Below are 18,322 nucleotides of genomic sequence, written 5' to 3'. Positions count from 1 at the left end.
CCATCTACCACCTAAACAGTAATTTCACGTTAGGCATCTCACATTTTGGGAAAAGATGGCCTAGACCTTTTGCCAATTTGAAGGTCTTTGAAAAGTGTTTACACAGTTGTTGTAAATTCTCTTTCCCAGCCTCTCCCAACCCCAGATGCTGCCTGATGCCACCCTGATGGCCTCCTTCCTGCTTCTCCCTGCACAGGTACACACTGGCAGCTCAGGACCTGGTGATGCGTGCCCGGGGTGTCCTGAAGGACAGAGGATGGCGGATATCCAATGACCGACTGGGCTCAGGAGACGACATTTCTGTATATGTCATTCCTTTAATACACGGAAACAGACTGTCATGAAAACAGCCCAGGGTTTTTTGGGAGGACAGAAGGGAAGAAAGAGGGGCTGCCTCTTGGCAGGGTAGGGCTGGGAAGTGCTCCAGCCGAGTTCCAGGTGATGCCACCTCTTCCCAGCCCAGGTGGGGAGCTTGCTGCTCAGAGGCCTCTGGCTGTGCTACAGGAGGACCCTTGGGTTTCAGTTTCCTCTTTAGTAACAGGTCTCGATACTCAACAAGAACAAAACATAAAGGCTGCTACTGAGTGTTGTGTTTGTTGGTTCCTTTCATGGGCCTCCTAGGTGGCCACTGCCCATCTGGGGGCACATACATCATATTTATTTTATCCAGAGGCAGAAGACTCTTCAGCCTGCCAAGCTGCCAGCTTTATGGGTTAAAAGTGCCACGTTGGAAAGCTGGGGTCCTGCTGCAGAATATGTACGTGCCCACCCTCTAGTAAGCCTGAGCTTTACTTCAGGAAACACTGTGTGTGTGTGTGTGTGTGTGTGTGTGTGTGTGTGTGTGTGTCTGTGTCTGTGTCTGTGTCTGTGTCTGTCTGTCTGTCTCACTGTCTCACTCTCTTCATTTTTGGTGATGGTAGGGTGTGGCAGGGACCTCTTTCTTTTTTGATATTCCCTGAATCTTAATTGTTTCCCTTCCATAGAACAGCCTGGGGCTTTCCAAGCCCTTGGCGAGGAATTTATGTGTCCTAGTCCAGCCAAGACTGTCCCCATAGCCTACACCAGCCAGGCAGCCATCTGGAGCGGTGCCTGGGCTGATGGAGTTCAGCCTTTGCTATGTAAGTTTATTCCTGAGTTGCGTTTTCTCACCAAATCAGTGTGTTTTCATGGAAATATAGGTGTTTCTTTGGGTCAACAGTGCCTCTGTTGTCTTCAAGGGTCCCCCCCGGTGTCGCTTGCAGTTTCTCTGTGAGAGTCTGGGCTTTTATTTCTGGAATGGCTGGCTCTCCCGCACGTGCTGTGCTGGGACACACACAAAGCAGTGTTGAATCGAGCCGTTTAGGAAGCTCCTCATAGCATTCGGTTCACCATACCTCATTTGAGGACCATTCCTCCACTGGGATCCATGGGCTGTGACTGTCCCCAGGCCCACTCCTAGTAACGTGTGAGTATCAGAGCTCTGTCAGGGAGCAGCAGGCTTAGCCCCCCCCCCCGCCAATATCTGGGCAAGGCCCCCCACTCCGAATGGCCATTTGATAAAAATGATTTTGAATTGGCTGACTGGTCATTCTCATGCAGTGCACCCTGTTCCTCCTCCAGGGAATCATGTCCCAGTGGCCCAAGCACTGTGACCCTGATGATTCCCACTGTCGCCCCACTTCTGAGTGTTCCGCACAAGAGCAGGATCAGCAGCAGAAGCAGTGGACAGATCAGGTCTACCTGCTGCTTCTCTGTCAGGAGGAATCGCAAAACTGACCTTCAGAAATCACTTCTCTCTTAGGCAGACCACTTCTCAGCACTGGGGGTCCTTGGAGAGCAGTGTCCAATGACCGCGTCTCCTTCCGGCAGCCGTCCTCTGGTATCATCACTATTTTGACCACTTTTTGTAATAAAAGCATTCTTCCCACCCAATAAAGAAAAAGGTCATTGCTGTGATCCTCCCCCCCCCCCCCCAAAGGCTAGAGAGCCAGTTCCAGTTCTCCTGTTTGTGTGAATCCCTTCCCCAGGCGGGAGGATAAGGCACCTTTCCTCTGGGCGAGGTAATCACTTGTATTTGCGTTCTGGAACGTAGCTGTTTTTAGGGATGGCCTGGAGCCTTCCTGGATTCACCTCACAGTGTGGAAACCAAGCCTGGTCTGGCAGGTGAAGAATGGTGGGCATTTACCCCCCAAGTGTTTGCCAAAATGCTGCCTGGGAAGAACTGGACGGCTCCCTAGTCAGGGGTCACCTTCATCTGACAGCTCCCCTCCCCCTTCAGTATCTCGTAGCTACCGGCAACATCTCTGTGGGGAGGGGTCTATGGTAAACCATTTGCTTCTCTGGCAGAATGTGATGCTCTGGGGACACATGCAGGTATCCTACAGCAGTGTGGTCCACTTCCTGTTCCTGCGCTGTTCGACTCTCAAAATCAGGTACAAATGCAGAAACTTGGGGAAGTTTTCCGTGGAGGCCTCTGAGCTGCCTTCCCTGGGAAGCTGTCCTCACAAGCACCTCTTCCCCCACGTCCCCACGGCCTTTTGTTTCTTTTCCCTCCTGGGCTCTTCTCCGGACCCTACCTTGAGCCTCTCTCTTTTTACTCAAGGCTCAGGAGCCAGTTTGGATGTGCGTTTCATGTACATGTCATGACAGCCCTCCACTCGAATTCTTTAGTTCATTTCCTGCCAAGGCACGTCTCAGGAAAACCTCTGGAACCCTCTTATTATCCTACAGTCTTGAGCATTTAGTTCCACTGGATTTAGTTAGGCATCTAGGGATTCTTTTCATGAGCCCCTTGGGTGGAAAGACCTTAGCAGCAAGCTGAAGCCATGTTTCTGTCTGGGGGGTGGGAGGGAAACCACAAATGAGGCGAGTAAATCATGTGGGGAAAAAATGATTTGTTCCTGCCTGTGGCTGATCTGCACGGCACGGATACTGCTCTGCGAACTGAGCCTCCCTGGTTCTGGCCTTACTTTCCACCCGGGCCCCATGTCGTCCCATCCCAGAGCAGTGACTGTCTCTACATAACAGTCAGCCCTTGGAGCATTTTTTGTAAGGTCAAAAGGCAACACACTTACACGTGGTTCTGATATCTCATGTGTCTGACTTACAGCCAAATCTGCTTGCCCTGGCAGCCTCAGAGGAAGTCTTCTCTAATAAAAAGCTTCCGAATTCCTAGCCAAGTCTTTATGGCCGTCTGAGTGGGACGTGTGGCCCCTTTAAAGAAAGGCTCTCTCAGTTCTAAATCCCTCTGTTGGGCTGGGCCCTGGTCTTCAGAATATCTGGTGACACTCTCTTTCCCTAAAGAGAGCAAACTCACACTCCATCCACACGGAGGCATTTTGCCGGGTGATAAACCAAGACTTTGCTCTCCTCACACCTGAAATCAGAGCAGCGGTTCTGTTGTGGTTGCGCCTCCCTACCTGCTGCTCTCAGGGAGGGAACAGAGAAGTGAAAATCAGGCTAGGCCAGGTACTCAGCTGTCTAATAGGACAGAGCCCCCAAAGTGGGAGTTCGTTGTTTCCCACAGTATGCAGCTTTGGGGAATCTGGGGTGTTTAGTGCTTTAATCCCTAACAGTTTACCTCCATGGGGCTGTGTGAAGTCAGCTGTGCTCGTTCTTTTTACTCTTCTAAGTATTCACTGACTCTTTGGAAAGAACCACAGCTGTCAGTGGACACTGGTGGGCAGGGATGGGTCCCAGTGTCCACATTTGGCCATTCGGACAGAGTTTTCAGTTTACCAAGAGCACTAACGTGGAAATACTTGGAAAAAAATCTCCCACATCTTTAAAACTCCGGTCTAACCCCCTTCCTCATCTGCTCGTCAGCTTTATCTACAAGGCCACGAGTGGTCAGTGATTTTTCTTCTTACCACAGTCTGAGGCTCTTCTTACCTTTCCTTAAGTGACCCAACAGCTCCACTGTTTTCAGAGGGAACATGTTAAGCTTTTATGAGATTCTATTTTCGGTAAGTTCACGCTACTAGGACACTTGGAGAAAGCAGTGAGCGTCGTTGTCTATGCAAAAAACCACCAGGCTGACCCCAAGTTAGCAGATCTAAGAAAAGAGTGGAACAGTGTCCAGCTGCCAGACAGAATTTTACATCAGGAACTTGGGTTTTTGAGGACTTAAAATTGCAGAGACGTGTCATGGTCTGCAAACCATAGCCCCCCACCGAGTGTACTGTGTGGGTGACGTGGCTTATGTGTGTACACTGGAGGTTTTCAAAGGACACTACATGAGCAGCCAGCCCCACCTGCCTCTTCTGTAAGCACTGTGATGGCTCTTTGTCAGATCTGAGTGCCAGTCCAGGGAGCGCTGCTCTTTCTAATCTATGGTGTGATTTGTGTAAATAGTTTTAATTTTTCCTCTGTGTCTTAGACGAAGTTTTGTTTATGTAGCGATGAGGTAGACAGTGACCAAATGAGGCTGTAAACGTGCTGTTTTCTACTGTGATGTACTTGAAGGAGAATCTCGTGTCCTCCACTTTCCAATCTTCCATTGAATTTTGTGTTTGTTTGGGGAGTCTTGAAGTGGCTCTTTTACTCCTATTTTGCCTCTATTTTGTTTCTTCTGGAAACCCAGGGAAGCCCACAGTGGAGATCATCTGCAAGGAATGTATCATGGTCTGGGTTTCCAAAAAAAAAACAAAACAAAACAAAAAAAAAAACCAACCCTACGTACAGTGAATCAGTGAATGAGAGGAATCTGCCTGAAAATGGTTTCAGAACCATGTACCTTTATGCTTTGTGATTGTGAAACCCTAACTTTTGTAACCCAAAAATGAATACTGTTTAGTAAAGGGGACCTATTTTGTGTGTTTTGAAACTTAGGTGCAATGTTCCCTGGAAAAAGCTAAGGAAATGCATATGCTCAACGCCATTTTAAAATAAAATATTATATATCTGTATATAGGACGCCTTTAGCAAAACTTTTTGTGTCTTTTCTTTTAATTCACTAACAAGTTTCTTCATATCAGGTAATGGAATGAGATGAGTGTCATGGCCTCATGGGGGAGTCATCAACTGAACAGACTCAAAAGGAAGTCAGAAGGGAGCGGATGCCAACACCGTAAACCCTCACAGGAACCAGCAGTAAAGGCCGCACTTTGCACCAGTGCCTCTAGCCCTACCGTGGATATCACTCCCAAGAATTAGTTCCAACAGGTATTCTTTATAATTTTTTTTTTCAATTGAGGTATAACTGACATACAACATCATGTTAGTTTCAGGTATACACCATAATGATTTGATATTTGTACATACTGTGAAATGATCACCACATTAAGTTTAGAAAACATCCATCACCATACAGTTATAAACTTCTTACTCTTATGATAAGAACTTTTAAAATTTACTCTCTTAGCAACATTAAAATACGCACTCAGCATTATCGGTCACCCTGCTACACGTTACATCCCCAGGACTTCCTTATAATTGGAAGTCTGGGCCCATTTCATCAACTCCCCGCCCTCTGCCTCTAGCAACCACCAATCTGTTCTCTGTATTTATGAAATAGTTTTGGGTTTTTTTTAATTAACTTTTTTTCAGATTCCACATGTAAGTGATACCATATTTGTCTTTCTCTTATTTCATAAAACATAGCATCACAACTTGGCATAGTGCCCTCAAGGTCCATCCACGTTGTCACAAATGGCAAGATTTCATTCGGCTGAATGATGTGAATACACATCACAGCCTCTTTATCTGTTCATCCTTTGATGGACATTTAGGTTGTTTCCGTATCTTGACTACCGTAAATAATACTGCAATGAGTACGAGGGTGCATATAACTTTTTAGTGTTTTTATTTTCTTTGGAGAAATACCCAGAAGTGGAGTTGCTGGATCATATGGTAGTCCTATTTAATTTTTTGAGGAACCTGCAGACTGTTTTGCATAGTGGCTGCACTAAATTATATCCCCACCAACACTGCAGAAGGGGCTCCTTTTTCTCCACATCCTTGCCAACACTTGTCATTTCTTGTCTTTTTCATAATAGCCCTTCTGAGGGGTATGAGGTGGTATCTTTTGGTTCTGGTTTGCATTTCCCTGATGACTGGTTATGTTGAGCATCTTTTCATGTACCTGTTGGCCACCTGTATGTCTTCTTCGGAAAAATGTCTATTCAGATCCTCTGCCCATTTTTTAATTGGATTTTTTGAGTTGTATGAGCTCTTTATGTATTTTGGCTGTTAACCACTTATCTGCAAATCATATGCATGTGTTTGATTTGCAAATATTTTCTCCCGTTCACTAGGTTGCTTTTTCATTTTGCTGATGGTTTCCTTTGCTGTGCAGAAACTTCCTAGTTTGATGTAGTCCCTCTTGTTTATTTTTGCCTTTGGTATCCAATTGAAAAAAATCTTTGCTAAGATCAATGTCAAGGAGCTTACCACCTACATTTTCTTCTAGGATTCTTATGGTTTTAGGTCTTACACTCAAGTCTTTAATTGTAAGTCCAGTCCAGTTTAATTCTTCTGCATCTGACTGTCCAGTCTTCAGAGCACCACTTATTAAAGAGAGTGTCCTCTCCCCATGGTATATTTTGGCTCCTTTGTTGTCATGACAACAGTTAATTTATTACTAGGTGCAAGAGTTTATGTCTGAGCGCTTTGTTCTGCTGCACTGATCTGTGTGTCTGTTTTCATGCCAATACCAAGCTGTCTTGATTACTATAGCTTTGTAATAGAGTTTGAAATCAGGGAACATGATGCTTTCAGCTTTGTTCTTCCCGCTCAATATTGCTTTAGATATGCAGCAGTTTTGTGGTTCCATACAAATTTTAGGATTTGTTTTATTTCTGTGAAAAGTGTCATTGGAATTTTGATAGAGAGTGCATTGAATCTGTAGCTTGCTTTAGGTAGTATGGACATTCTAATACTACTAATTCTTCTAATCCGTAAGCACAGTCTGTCTTTCCATTTATTTGTGTCCTTAGTGTCTTTCATCAGTGTCTTAGTTTTCAGTGCACAGGTCTTTCACCTGCTTGGTTAAATTTACTCCTAGAAATTTTATTATTTTTGATGCAACTGTAAATGGGGTTGTTTCCTTAATTTCTCCTTCTGATAGCTTGTTATTAGTGCATAGAAATGCAGCAGACTTCAGTATACTAATTTTGTATCGTGCAACTTTACTGAATTCATTTATTAGTTCTAACAGTGTTTTAGTGAGGGCTTTAGGGTTTGGGGGGGGGTTATACTATCATATCATTTACAGAGAGTGACAGCTTTACTTCTTCCTTTCCCATTTGGATGCCTTGTATTTCTTCCTCTTGCCCAACTGCTCTGGCCGTGACTGCCAACACTATGTTGAGTAGGAGTGGTGAGAGTGAGCAGCCTCATGTTGTTCCCGGTCTCAGAGGAAAAGCTTTCAGCTTTTCACCATTGAGTATGAGGTTAGTTACGGCTTGTTATATAAGGCCTTTATTACGTTGAGGTAGGTCCCTTCTATAACCACTTTACTGAGAATTTTTATCCTAAATGAATGTTGGAATTTTGTTAAATGTTTTTTCTGTATCTACTGAGATGATCATATAATTTTTACCTTTCATCTTGTAACTGTGATTTATCACATTGTTTGATGGATGTTGAAACATCCTTGCATCCCTGGAAGAAATGCAACTTGATCATGATGTATGACCCTCTTAATGTAGTGTTAGATTCGGTTTGCTAGTATTTTATTGAGGATTTTTTTTTATCTTTGTCTATCAGGGATAGTCATATATGTGTGTTAGTGATATATATGGCCTGTAACTTTCTTTTCTTGTAATACCCTAGTCTGGTTTTGGTATCAGGGTAATTCTGGCCTCATAAAATGAGTTTGGAAGTGTTTCTTCCTCTTTTTTTTAAGAGTTTGAGAAGGATGAGTATTCATCTTTGAAAGTTGGTTAGAATTCACCAGTGAAGCCATCCAGTCCTGGACTTCCGTGTTTTGGGTGGGTTTTTACCAATTCAGTCTCCTTACTAGGTAGGAATTGGTCTCATCGGATTTCCTATTTCCTCATGATTCAGTCTTCAAAGGCTGTGTTTCTAGGAATTTTATCCATTTCCTCTAGGTTGTCCAATTTGTTGGCCTGTAATTGTTCCTGGTAGTTTCATGATCCTTTGTATTTTTGTGGCAGTGGCAGTAATGTCTCCTTTTTTATTTCTTTCAGCTCTCTCTTTCTCTCAGTGAATCTCACTAAACGTTTGTCAGTTTTGTCTGTCTTTCAGAGAACCAGCTCTTGGTTTCATTAATCTTTTCCACTTCTCATAGTCTATTGATTTCTGCTCTGATCTTAGTTATTTCCTTCTTTCTACTAACTTTGGGCTTTGTTCTTTTCTAATTCCTTGAGATATAAAGTTCCTTGGGGTACAAAGTTAGGCTGAGATGTTCTTGTTTCGTGAGGTGTGCATTTATCACTATGCTTTTGCTGCATCCAACAGGTCTTGGTATGTTGTATTTCTATTTTCATTTGTCTCAAGGTGTTTTTGATTTCTTCATCAACCCATTGATTTTTTTCAGTAGTATGTTGTTTAACTGCCACATATTTGTGAATTTTCCAACTTTCTTGTAATTGATTGTTACTTTCATAGCATTGTTGTCAGAAAATACGCCTGATAGGATCTAAATCTTCTTGAGTTTAAGACTTCTTTTGTGGCCTAACACATGATCTATCCTCAAGAATGTTCCATGCACACTTGAAAAGAATGTATGTTCTGTTGCCTTTGGATGGGATGTTTTGTATATGTCTGGTAAGTCCCTCTGGTCCATGTGTCATTAAGGCCAGTGTTTCTTTATTGACCTATATCGGAGTCATCTATCCATTGATGTAAGTGGGGTATTAAAGTCCCCTACTACTATTGTATTGCTGTCTATTTCTCCCCGTAGGTATGTTAGTATTTGCTTTGCATATTTAGGTACTTGTATACTGGGTGCGTAAATGTTTACAAATGTTCTGTCTTCTTGTTGAATTAACCCCTTTATCCCAAGAGGTATTCTTAAGTGAGAGGGGTAGTGACTAATATTCTAGGTGAAGACAATAAGACTCAAGACCCTCCTTAGTTGCTTAAGCATTTTAAGTAATTACAAAGTACTAGTAAAATGTACCATCTTACAGAGAAAAGTGACCTTAGCATTTTTTTTAAGTCTTATCCCACCTGTTAATTCTGCTTAGTTCCAGAGTCCAGTAAGTTAAAGTAATGTAGAATATATCAACAAAATGTTAAAAAATAATCGAAGTATTGATTCACAAAAGAAAGCTAAAAGTAGGCTAAAGCGTATCTGAAGCTTAGTTCAGAAGAGCAGACTAGACAGAACACATTCATATTAGAATGATTTTATTGTGACATCTCTCCAGCTCTTTTCACCTTCCCTTTCCCCCTAACGCTGATGACGCCTCCTTCTCCCCCACTCAATGGTGGAAACTCTTGAGAAGAGTCTTTGGATTAGATACCTTTAGACTGAGACACTTTTTCCCTGTGGAAGGTGGAGGAGTCATCTAGCATTCTCTGAGTACTGCTTAGCATTTTGGATTACCGCTCGAGAGCTGTGGGAGAATGTCTCCAAAGATGGCTGCCAACTACGCCTTCTATGTCTGAAAGTGCTCCTTTTCTCACCAAGAGGTGGTATTTGTTTCTCCATCCCTTGAATTGGTCTGGCCTGTGACTGTGTTAATTAACAGAAGGCAGGGATGACATTCTGCGAATTTCAAGCCTGGGTCTCTAGAGGTCTGTAGCACCTGCTTTCACTCTTGGAATCCAGCCACCCTGAAAATGTCAGACTAGATTCTGGGTGATGAGGCTACCAGGGAGAGAACCTAAGTGCCTGGGAATTGGGAGTGAGGCCATCTTTGATCTTCAAACCCCTCGAGACTCTAGGTGATACCCTAAGAAGAAAGAGGCCCAGCCAGCTCTCAGCTGTTCAAGCCATTCCAGTTGAGGTCACAGAGCAGAGAGGAACCATCTACACTAAGTCCCGCCTGAATTCCTGACCCACAGAAACACAAGCAAATCAAATGGATTTGGTTTTGAGCCACAAAGATTTTTAATACAGCAATAGATAACTAAAACAAGATACAAACAACCTGGGTCTGGGGGATTTAGGTAAAGTGGTTAAAAATATAAATTAAAAAAAAGAAGAAAATGGCATTAACAAAGTACATTTATGGGGGGAAGGTATAGCTCAAGTGGTAGAGGGCATGCTTAGCATGCACGAGATCATGGGCTCAACCCCTAGTACCTCCTCTAAAAATAAATTAAAAAAATAATAAACCTAATTACCTCCCGCCTCTGCCCAAAAAAAAAAAAAAAAGGAAAGTACATTTTTAACTTGGAGAATAATCCTCCTTTTGGAATCTGGTAGAATGAATGAAATGGGAAAACCAACTTACAGCAATAAGGCAGAGGCGCTGATGGCTGTGATGGTATCTTAGCAAGAGTTCTCCTCCATGCTTGTGCTGTTGCTTCTTGCAGCTTATAATGATCATTAGTAAGCCAGGAAAATTATGACTGGTGCTACGAGCCTAGAAGGGGAAAATAAAGGTCTTTGACCCCTCACTTATAAGACCATCCCATGTACCATGTCTGACCCTTGGGAGAGTCAGGTGGTCTTTGGCTCCCAAGACTGTTGCTTGAGAATGTTAGCTTACATCAGAGGGAGAACACAATTTTTAAATTGTGAGTATGAGAAGTTTTAAAATTCTCATCTTCATTTAAAAATCCCCATCTACAAAATACTTCAGACTTGTTGCCATCCCAGTTTTTTTTTCTTTCAATTAAATGACAGGCCAAAAAGCACATTATATATCCCAGCAATGAGTCTGCCTTTTTAATTGCTTTTCTGTCACTACGCTCAAGAAGAATGCTGCTCTCTGAGTATCTCTCTCTCTACATTTTTGGTCTCATGTCTCTGTTCTGATGAGGTTTGCCGACCAGCTAACCTCCTTTGCTTTACTGATTCCACTTAGGCCGCCTGCAAGAGATTCAGATTGTGACTGAGCACATGATGGAGGCAGGGTGCACCTTGACTGCCCTGCAAGGACTGGGTCTGATCAGTTTGCTGGTCCAAGGGGACCAAGGACAGGTCTTTGGAAGGTCTGAATGCAGACCTGGAGGATAGCTGAGAGTGATAAATGATGGGTTAACATCCTCCTTAGAAATTAAAAAGAAAAAATTCTAGCTGCTTTGAGTTGGTGGCAGAGATAGGTGCCGTGTCCTCTGAAAGGGGCATACAAATATGAGCTTTCTCTTTTACCCTCTTTTTAAATTTTAATTTACAAATCTAGTCACAAAAAAAGTAAAAGCAGACAAGCCCCTTCAGAAGGCACTGTTGTGAGGCGGGAGTGGGGAAATTGTTGACACAAGGATGGGGGAAAAGTGAAGTCACAGCAGGAAGACGCCCCAAAGCGAGTCGTTTCACGTGCTTTAAGCACTACTAGTGTATTAGTAACCAGTCAGCTCTGATTAAAGAACTGTGGAACCTGAAAATAGCAGTCTGAAGAGTTCTGAATTAGACATCACCTCCCTTTTGAGTTTGGTCAGTGAGGAAAAAAGTTGGGAGGACATTCTGGAGAACTGTGAAATTTCTACTCTCACTGTCCTAGATGAAAAAATGAAATTTCTGATTCCTAGAAACTCTGAGATTAAGTCAGGGGACATGTGGCCAGTCTACCAATTGCATTATGGAACCTGAAGGAAAATTAACAGTTCAGTTGTTTTCACACTTAGGAAAAACTTAAGTGTTATCCTTATTAGTATATGCCTTAAAATACAATGCAAATAGACTCAAATGTACACCATAGCATCATCTACAGACACCTAGGAATTGCTTCAAACATTAAGTAGGGGGAAGGAACTGACAGCATACAGACAAAAACAAGACTGGCCATGTTGAAGAAAGTTAATGCATATTTGGAATTAAAAGGATGACTGTTTTTTCAATGTCTTTCCTGGAATATTACCTACCAGGTCCACCCAAGGATTATTTAATTCTTAGGTTAGGGTTCAGCAAACCTTGTCCGTAAAGAGCCAGGCAGTAAATATTTTCGAGGCCATTTCGACTCTGTCACTCAAATCTGCTCTGTTGAACACCAGTAGTTGTGGACAATCTGAGCTAGGATCTGTTCTAAAATGGTAAAAAGTCAAGCTTAATACCTTGATCAGACGAATTAACTCATGAAAATATGGCCTGATCTTGCCTCTCTGGTGTGAAATGAATGAAAAAAATCAGACATATTAATATACACTAATGACTTATCATTAAGAAAAAACAGATCAGTAATCATTTACCTTGTTTTGAGTTACAAACAGAATAATTTATAAATGTCAGGTTTTTATTGCTAAGATAGTCTTTTAGTTCAGCTTTTAGCCACGATGGTGGTGGATGCACCAGGGCTGCGATACCGTGTTTTCTCAGTACTAAGACACCATCAGTTACATTCTGCCACCAACTCAAAGCAGTTAATTTTTTTTTTTTTTTTAATTTCAAGGAGGATGTTTACCTATCATTTACCACACTCCAGCCATGATGCAAAGAAAAACATACCTGTATTATGTTCTTATTAAGTATTATATATTTATTAGGCCTTTTGCTGAGTACTTGAGATCTGAGTTCTTTTATCCCCTTCTCAGGTATCATATTTTATAGATGAGGAAATAATTTCATTCCATTGTGATCAGAGGGCCTACTTATAAAGAGAATATAGTTAGATAATATTTTTAAATTCATTCTGGCAGTCTCCACCTTTTGATAGAAATGGGTAGTCTGTATACATTTAATGTAACTATTGATAATGTAGGACTTAAGTTTGCCCTTTTATTATTTGTTTTCTGTGTGTCTTACGTCTTTTTTGTTTCCCTATCCTTCCATTACTGTCTTTTAATTTCTAGTACTCCATTTTAACTCCTTTGTTTCTTTACTATATTTTTTAAGTTATTTTCTTAGTGGTTTCCCTTGAGATTACAATTATCATCTTAACTTAAAGCAATCTAGTATGTATTAATACAAAATTAATTTCAGTAGTATAAAAAACTTTGCTTCAATAAATACTTCCATTCATTTCCTCTTTGTGCTATTATTTATCATAAAAATTACATCTCTATACAATATAAGCCTCTCAAAAGTTTAGTAATCATTGTTTTATGCAGTTGTCTTATAAATTATATGGAATGAAAAGGTTATAAGCAAAAGTACATCTATACAGTCTTTTATAATTCTCATATATATTCTTTATTTCTTCCTATGGATTCAAGTTACTATCTAGTAGCCTTTCATTTTAGTCTGAAGGATTCCTTTTAGTATTTCTTGTAAAACGTGTCTGCTTGGGACAGAGTCTCTTAGTTTATCTGGGAATGTCTTAATATCTCCTTCATTTTCTGAAGAACAGTTTTGCTGGATATTGAATTCTTATCTGACAGGTTTGTTGTTTTTTGTTTTGTTTTTTCCCTTTCCACACTTTAAATACATCATCCCACCACCTTCTAGCTTCCATGGTTTCTTCTGGGATACTACTCTTACCTTGTATGTGAGGAGTTAATTTTTTTCTCTTGATGCTTTTTAGAGATTGACTGTGATGTGTCTGGTTGTGATCTCTTTGAGTTTATCTTACTTGGAGTTCATTGAGCCCTTGGATATGTAGCTTAATGTTTTCCATCAGATGTGGAACACATCTTCAGTGCTGCGGAAAGCAATTTACAATTCTACCTTAGCCTTTACTTCCCGCTTTTGCAGAGACTCAAGGTCAGCCAGGTCCTTCCTGGGCACGCACACTGTCCTGCACACGTGCACAGACCTCTAGGTCTTCGGCGATGTGCTGTAGCTTTTCAAAGCCCTCTATGGACATTTTCACCAGTTTTTCCCTTTTTCAGTTTTTTGGTCAGCTTCTCAACTGGTATGACTGCCTTAGACAGCTCTGATGTTAAACATTTGTTGCTGATTGTTTTTGACTAACACCTTGGGGATAGAGTTGTTCACACAGAGCTGGTCAAGTTAAAACAAGCCCTGAGAATGGGGCCTTTCCAGAGAGTGAGAGTCAAACAGTGACAGTTCTCTGGTGCTGGGGCTTTTTGGGGAGCCACAGATCCATTCTGCCCTCTTCCCTGGCTGCTTGTCTGCTGGATCTCAGAGATACTTTAGTTTCGAGGCTGTTGGTATTCAAGGCTACCACATTATCTGGAGAAAGCATAAGGAAATTGGTCTCCTTAAAATGCCACTTTGTTCCTGCCAAGATTCAGCTGTTTTTCATGAATAAACACTCCTTGGATTGTTGTAATCCTTTGCTTAATTTCTAGAGTTCTTAAAAAGGTGATTTTTGGCAATTTTTCAGGGGGTTTTATTCTGCCATTCCAGAAGCACTTCTGCAGATGAAGAAGTAAAGTTTCCAGCAGGTTAAGCAGTTGTCCAAAGACCCAGAGCCAAGCAGCACCAAAGCCAGAATTTTAAATCCAAAGTTCTCTCCTACACTCAACTGCCTCCCTGTACGACAGTTTTCTGAATGTCTCATCAGAAAATAAGCAGTAGTTACAAGACCTCCATCGCATACATGTTCACTTAGACAGCATCTTTAACAAAGCCCTTCACATCAGTCTCCATCCCTGAACCTTGAACTTTGTACTAATTAGGCAGTATCATCTGACCCACCAACACCATCTTCAGTAAAATGCATTTCTTCCACAGGCATTTTATTTCCCTCTCGCTCTAGTTTTGACTCTGACTCAGCTGGAGCTCTATGCCAGCATCTCCTTAGCCCTTATTATGAACGTTGATGTTGGCAAGGCTTATTTTCAGGATGAAATTGAGTACCAGAGTCAAATATAAGGCCCTTACCCAAGCAGAAAGAATGGTGTGCTAGCCCAGGGGTATTAGCCCCGATAACCTGAACTTCCCATAAATTTTTCAGTAACAAATAAGCAGCAGGTAAGCTTTAGCTCTCCATACCTGCCAATTAGTAGCCGAAGACCAAGAGATACCGAGGGTCTGGAAGAACTGAACAAAATTATGTTCAAGTTCCTCTTGAACTAGAAGTGTGCTTAAAATATGTCCTACATTCTTGAGCACTGAGCTGTAATAAAAGCAATGGTATAAGGTAAATCTTTGACCAGGGTGCCCAGCTGCACTTATTATAAAACCTCAAGTGTCGGGATGGAGTCATTTGCTGCAATGGTATCAGTATTACAGCTCCTGACACTTCTCTTTGTGGGCTCAGTTGACCTGAAATAAGGCTATTTCACATACAAACAGGGCATTTTTCGATGATCTACTTGACCTCTGCCTCTGGGCTTAGCAACAAGAGTGATAAGATGACATTTTTTTAGCAGAACAGAACCCAAAGAATTTAAGCTGGAGGGAACCTAAATCCAACAATTCACTAGCCATGAACATTTAATTAGTTAATACCTGTCTCTTCCTGCAGGGATTCTATTCCCTGCCTGCACATTAAAATCACCTGGGAGCTTTTAAAAAAAAAATCCTGCCAACAAGGCCTCAAACCAATTAAATCCAAATCCCCCCAGGGAGGGACCCAGCCATCAGTATTTTTAAAATGTTCTCCAGTTGATTCTAATGTGAGAACCACTGTGTAAAGATATTAAAGACATACACACCTGAACTAGCTGGCAGATTTCACAAATAAAAAATATAAGACATCTAGTCAGATCAGAATTTCAGATAAAGAATTTTTAAAAACAATTATGTCCCATGCAATATTTGAGACATACTTAAAAGATTATTTGCTGTTACTCTGAAATTCAAATTTAAATGAGTATCCTGTATTTTTTACCTGGAAAACCTACACAGGACAAAACTGAAAATTAAACAGAAAGGGTATGACTAAAGCTCTACTGACCAAAATTCCACTGGGTGGTAGTTTCTTATCAAAAAACAAGATCACGTAGAATATACCAACAACAGAAAAGGCCGTGCCAGGCCCAAGCCATCCTGAGGGAGCTTCCAAGTCCTGGAGGAGGAGAGCCTGCTTCTTTAGTGCCTCTGTCAGTTGGCTTGGGCTGCCCTGACAAAACACCACAGACTAGGGGGCTTCAACAACAGAAATTTATTTTCTCACGATTCTGGACACCCAGAGACCAAGTCCAAGGTCAGGCTGTTGGCAGGTTAGGCATCCCCTGAGGCGTCTCTGCAGGCCTGGCGTGGCCTTTCCTTGTCCTCACAAAGTCTTTTGTCTGTGTGTGTGCATCCCTGGTGTCTCTGTCCAAGTTTCCTCTTAAAGGACACCAATCAGATTGGATTAGGCCTCACCTAGATAACCTCATTTTACCTTATTTACCTCTTTAAAGTCTCTACCTCCAAGTACAGTCACATTCCAAGGTGCTGTGGCTTGGGACTTTTAACAAATGAACTTTGGGGCTCATAATTCAGCCTAGAACAGTGCCCCTCACTGGCTTGCAGGCCTGTGGGGGAGCAGCAGTGTGTCCAGTGTTGCTCTTACGTCCTCTTCCCAGTGCCACTGGAGCCCAGAAGAGTGACTGTGCCCCCGAGCTACCAGGAGAGGGAATTACTGATCAAAGTGATAGAAATGAGGGTCAGGAGGGCAGAAGAGGACCCACTCTTCTCTGGGAACAAAGGGAAGGAAAGGAGAAGAGTGATGCCATCAGATGGGAGAACGGTAAGAGGAAGGGAGGGGGAACAGGTAAGCCAAGAGGGACCAGACACAGGAGAAAAGAGGAGGATGCTCCCCACTCCTCCGAGGGCTGAGGACTTCTATAGGCAAGAGACAGACAGTAGAAACTGACACCCCCTCCCCACAGCAACACTCCCTGCTTCCTTTGTCCCTTTGGGGGGTGAAAAATTGCCTCAAGTGTTAACGACGCTTTGCACAGGACTCAGAGAGGAGACTGCCCGTCGTCATTTTATCGAATTCCTGGGCTTGGTCAGCCTTCAAGAACACAGTTCATTGTCTCCAAGTAGCTGACCTGGCTTTAGCTGCTCTTGGGCATGAATATGCATGGTTAGGAACCCCAGATGTGCCCAGAATGCTGGCAGGTTTTCAAGACATGCAGGCTCACACGCACAGGCGCCGGCTGGCTCGGGGCTTTAGGCGGTGCCAACGGAAAGAACAGCCGGGAAGTTTCCCTCCTGGGAGTCGTTACAGTCCATCCTCACTGGATGTGTGGGCTACACCCGGCAGGGGAGGTTCGGGCGGGTGGAAAGGGGTCTGGGGGAGGATGGAATCTCGACCTACGGTTTTGGATGGGAGTTAAAGCACACCACTCTTCGTCTTCTCACGTTCCACGTTTGCAAAGAACTACTTCCCCGCCCCCTTTCCCGGCCACGCTAACACAAGGAGAAATTCAGCCACAAAGCCACTGAACTTTTCCAGGGTGGAGGTGAAACGCTGAGGTGGCTGCGCCGGGGCTTCAGGCGCCTTTATCCCCGTGCCCACCCCGCGCTCTGCACGGAAGGTCGCTGGCGAGGGCAGCCCTGTCTCAGCCGCTCCAGATCCGCTGGCTGGCCCGGGGCCAAGCTCGGCGCAGCCACTCGCTGCCATTCCGATGTGAATGAAGTCTCCCTAATAAGAGTGTAAATAAAAGCCGGGCTGAGAAATGAGTTTTCCATGCCAGCAATCACTGGCCGAACCCCGGCTGTAAATAGTCTGGCGCAGCCGTGCAGATGGAGTCCCCGCACCTGGGGGATCGAGCCGCGCCGTGGCCACAGCTGGGCGCAGCCCACACGCCAGTCCTCCGGGAGGCTGCGCGCCCGGCTGGGGTTTGCCGTAACCGCGGATACTCGCCGCCCCTCCCTCGCCGCGGGAACCTGCATCCCCTCACCCCAGCGCTGGAATAATCTTAGCCTGCCCTGTCCTCCGGAGGTACGCACCGGCAGGCCCCCTAATTTATGGTCATTGGTGTAATAGCTTTAACATGATTTATCTGACCGCAGAGGAGACGGCAAACGCTTGGAGAAGAGTGACTGGCCGGCGGCTTTTGTGCATTTCTGATTGGCTTTATTAATTTCGAGCAGAGCTGGGGGGCAGCCTCTGGACTGAGAAAGGGAAGTCAACTTGGCAACAGCCTCCACGTAGAGCCGGCTTAGGCCTGGCAAAGGTTTAGCTTTGGCAGAAACTGAAGGAATAATGCATTGCTTAGAAAGTCGGGGAGTTGGACAGAATGTGCTAGCATACTGATTAAAGCAGATTTAGTTTGAGAGAGAGAGAGTAAAGATCTTTTGATTTGACAGATTCCTTTTTCCCCCCCTTTATGTTTGTATAGGCCTCAGGGAGTGGGAAGGAGAGCAGGAAGAGTGATTTCTTGTTTTTATTTGTAATGTTTAATTGGGGGGGGGGGGGGGGGGGTAGGGTGGGAACACAACACTTACGGCTCAGAAGGGAAGGAATATGGGGTAAAAAAGTATCCA

The 18,322-nt window shown here is 43.3% G+C and overlaps 1 protein-coding gene across 1 annotated transcript in view; it reads left to right on the top strand.

Moving 5' to 3' along the window:
• PPM1H (protein phosphatase, Mg2+/Mn2+ dependent 1H) overlaps positions 1–4,547 on the top strand; it is a 227,645-nt gene extending 223,098 nt beyond the window's left edge. The window contains exon 10 of the mRNA XM_074374657.1: positions 197–4,547. Coding sequence (XP_074230758.1) covers positions 197–344 — 148 coding nt within the window. The 3' untranslated portion in view covers positions 345–4,547. The remainder of the gene's footprint in view (positions 1–196) is intronic.
• The last annotated feature ends 13,775 nt before the right edge of the window (positions 4,548–18,322 follow it).

Source organism: Camelus bactrianus, chromosome 12 (assembly GCF_048773025.1).
Source record: "Camelus bactrianus isolate YW-2024 breed Bactrian camel chromosome 12, ASM4877302v1, whole genome shotgun sequence".
In the NCBI taxonomy this organism is placed as follows: Eukaryota; Metazoa; Chordata; class Mammalia; order Artiodactyla; family Camelidae; genus Camelus; species Camelus bactrianus.
This window is presented reverse-complemented; position numbering and strand designations above follow the sequence as displayed.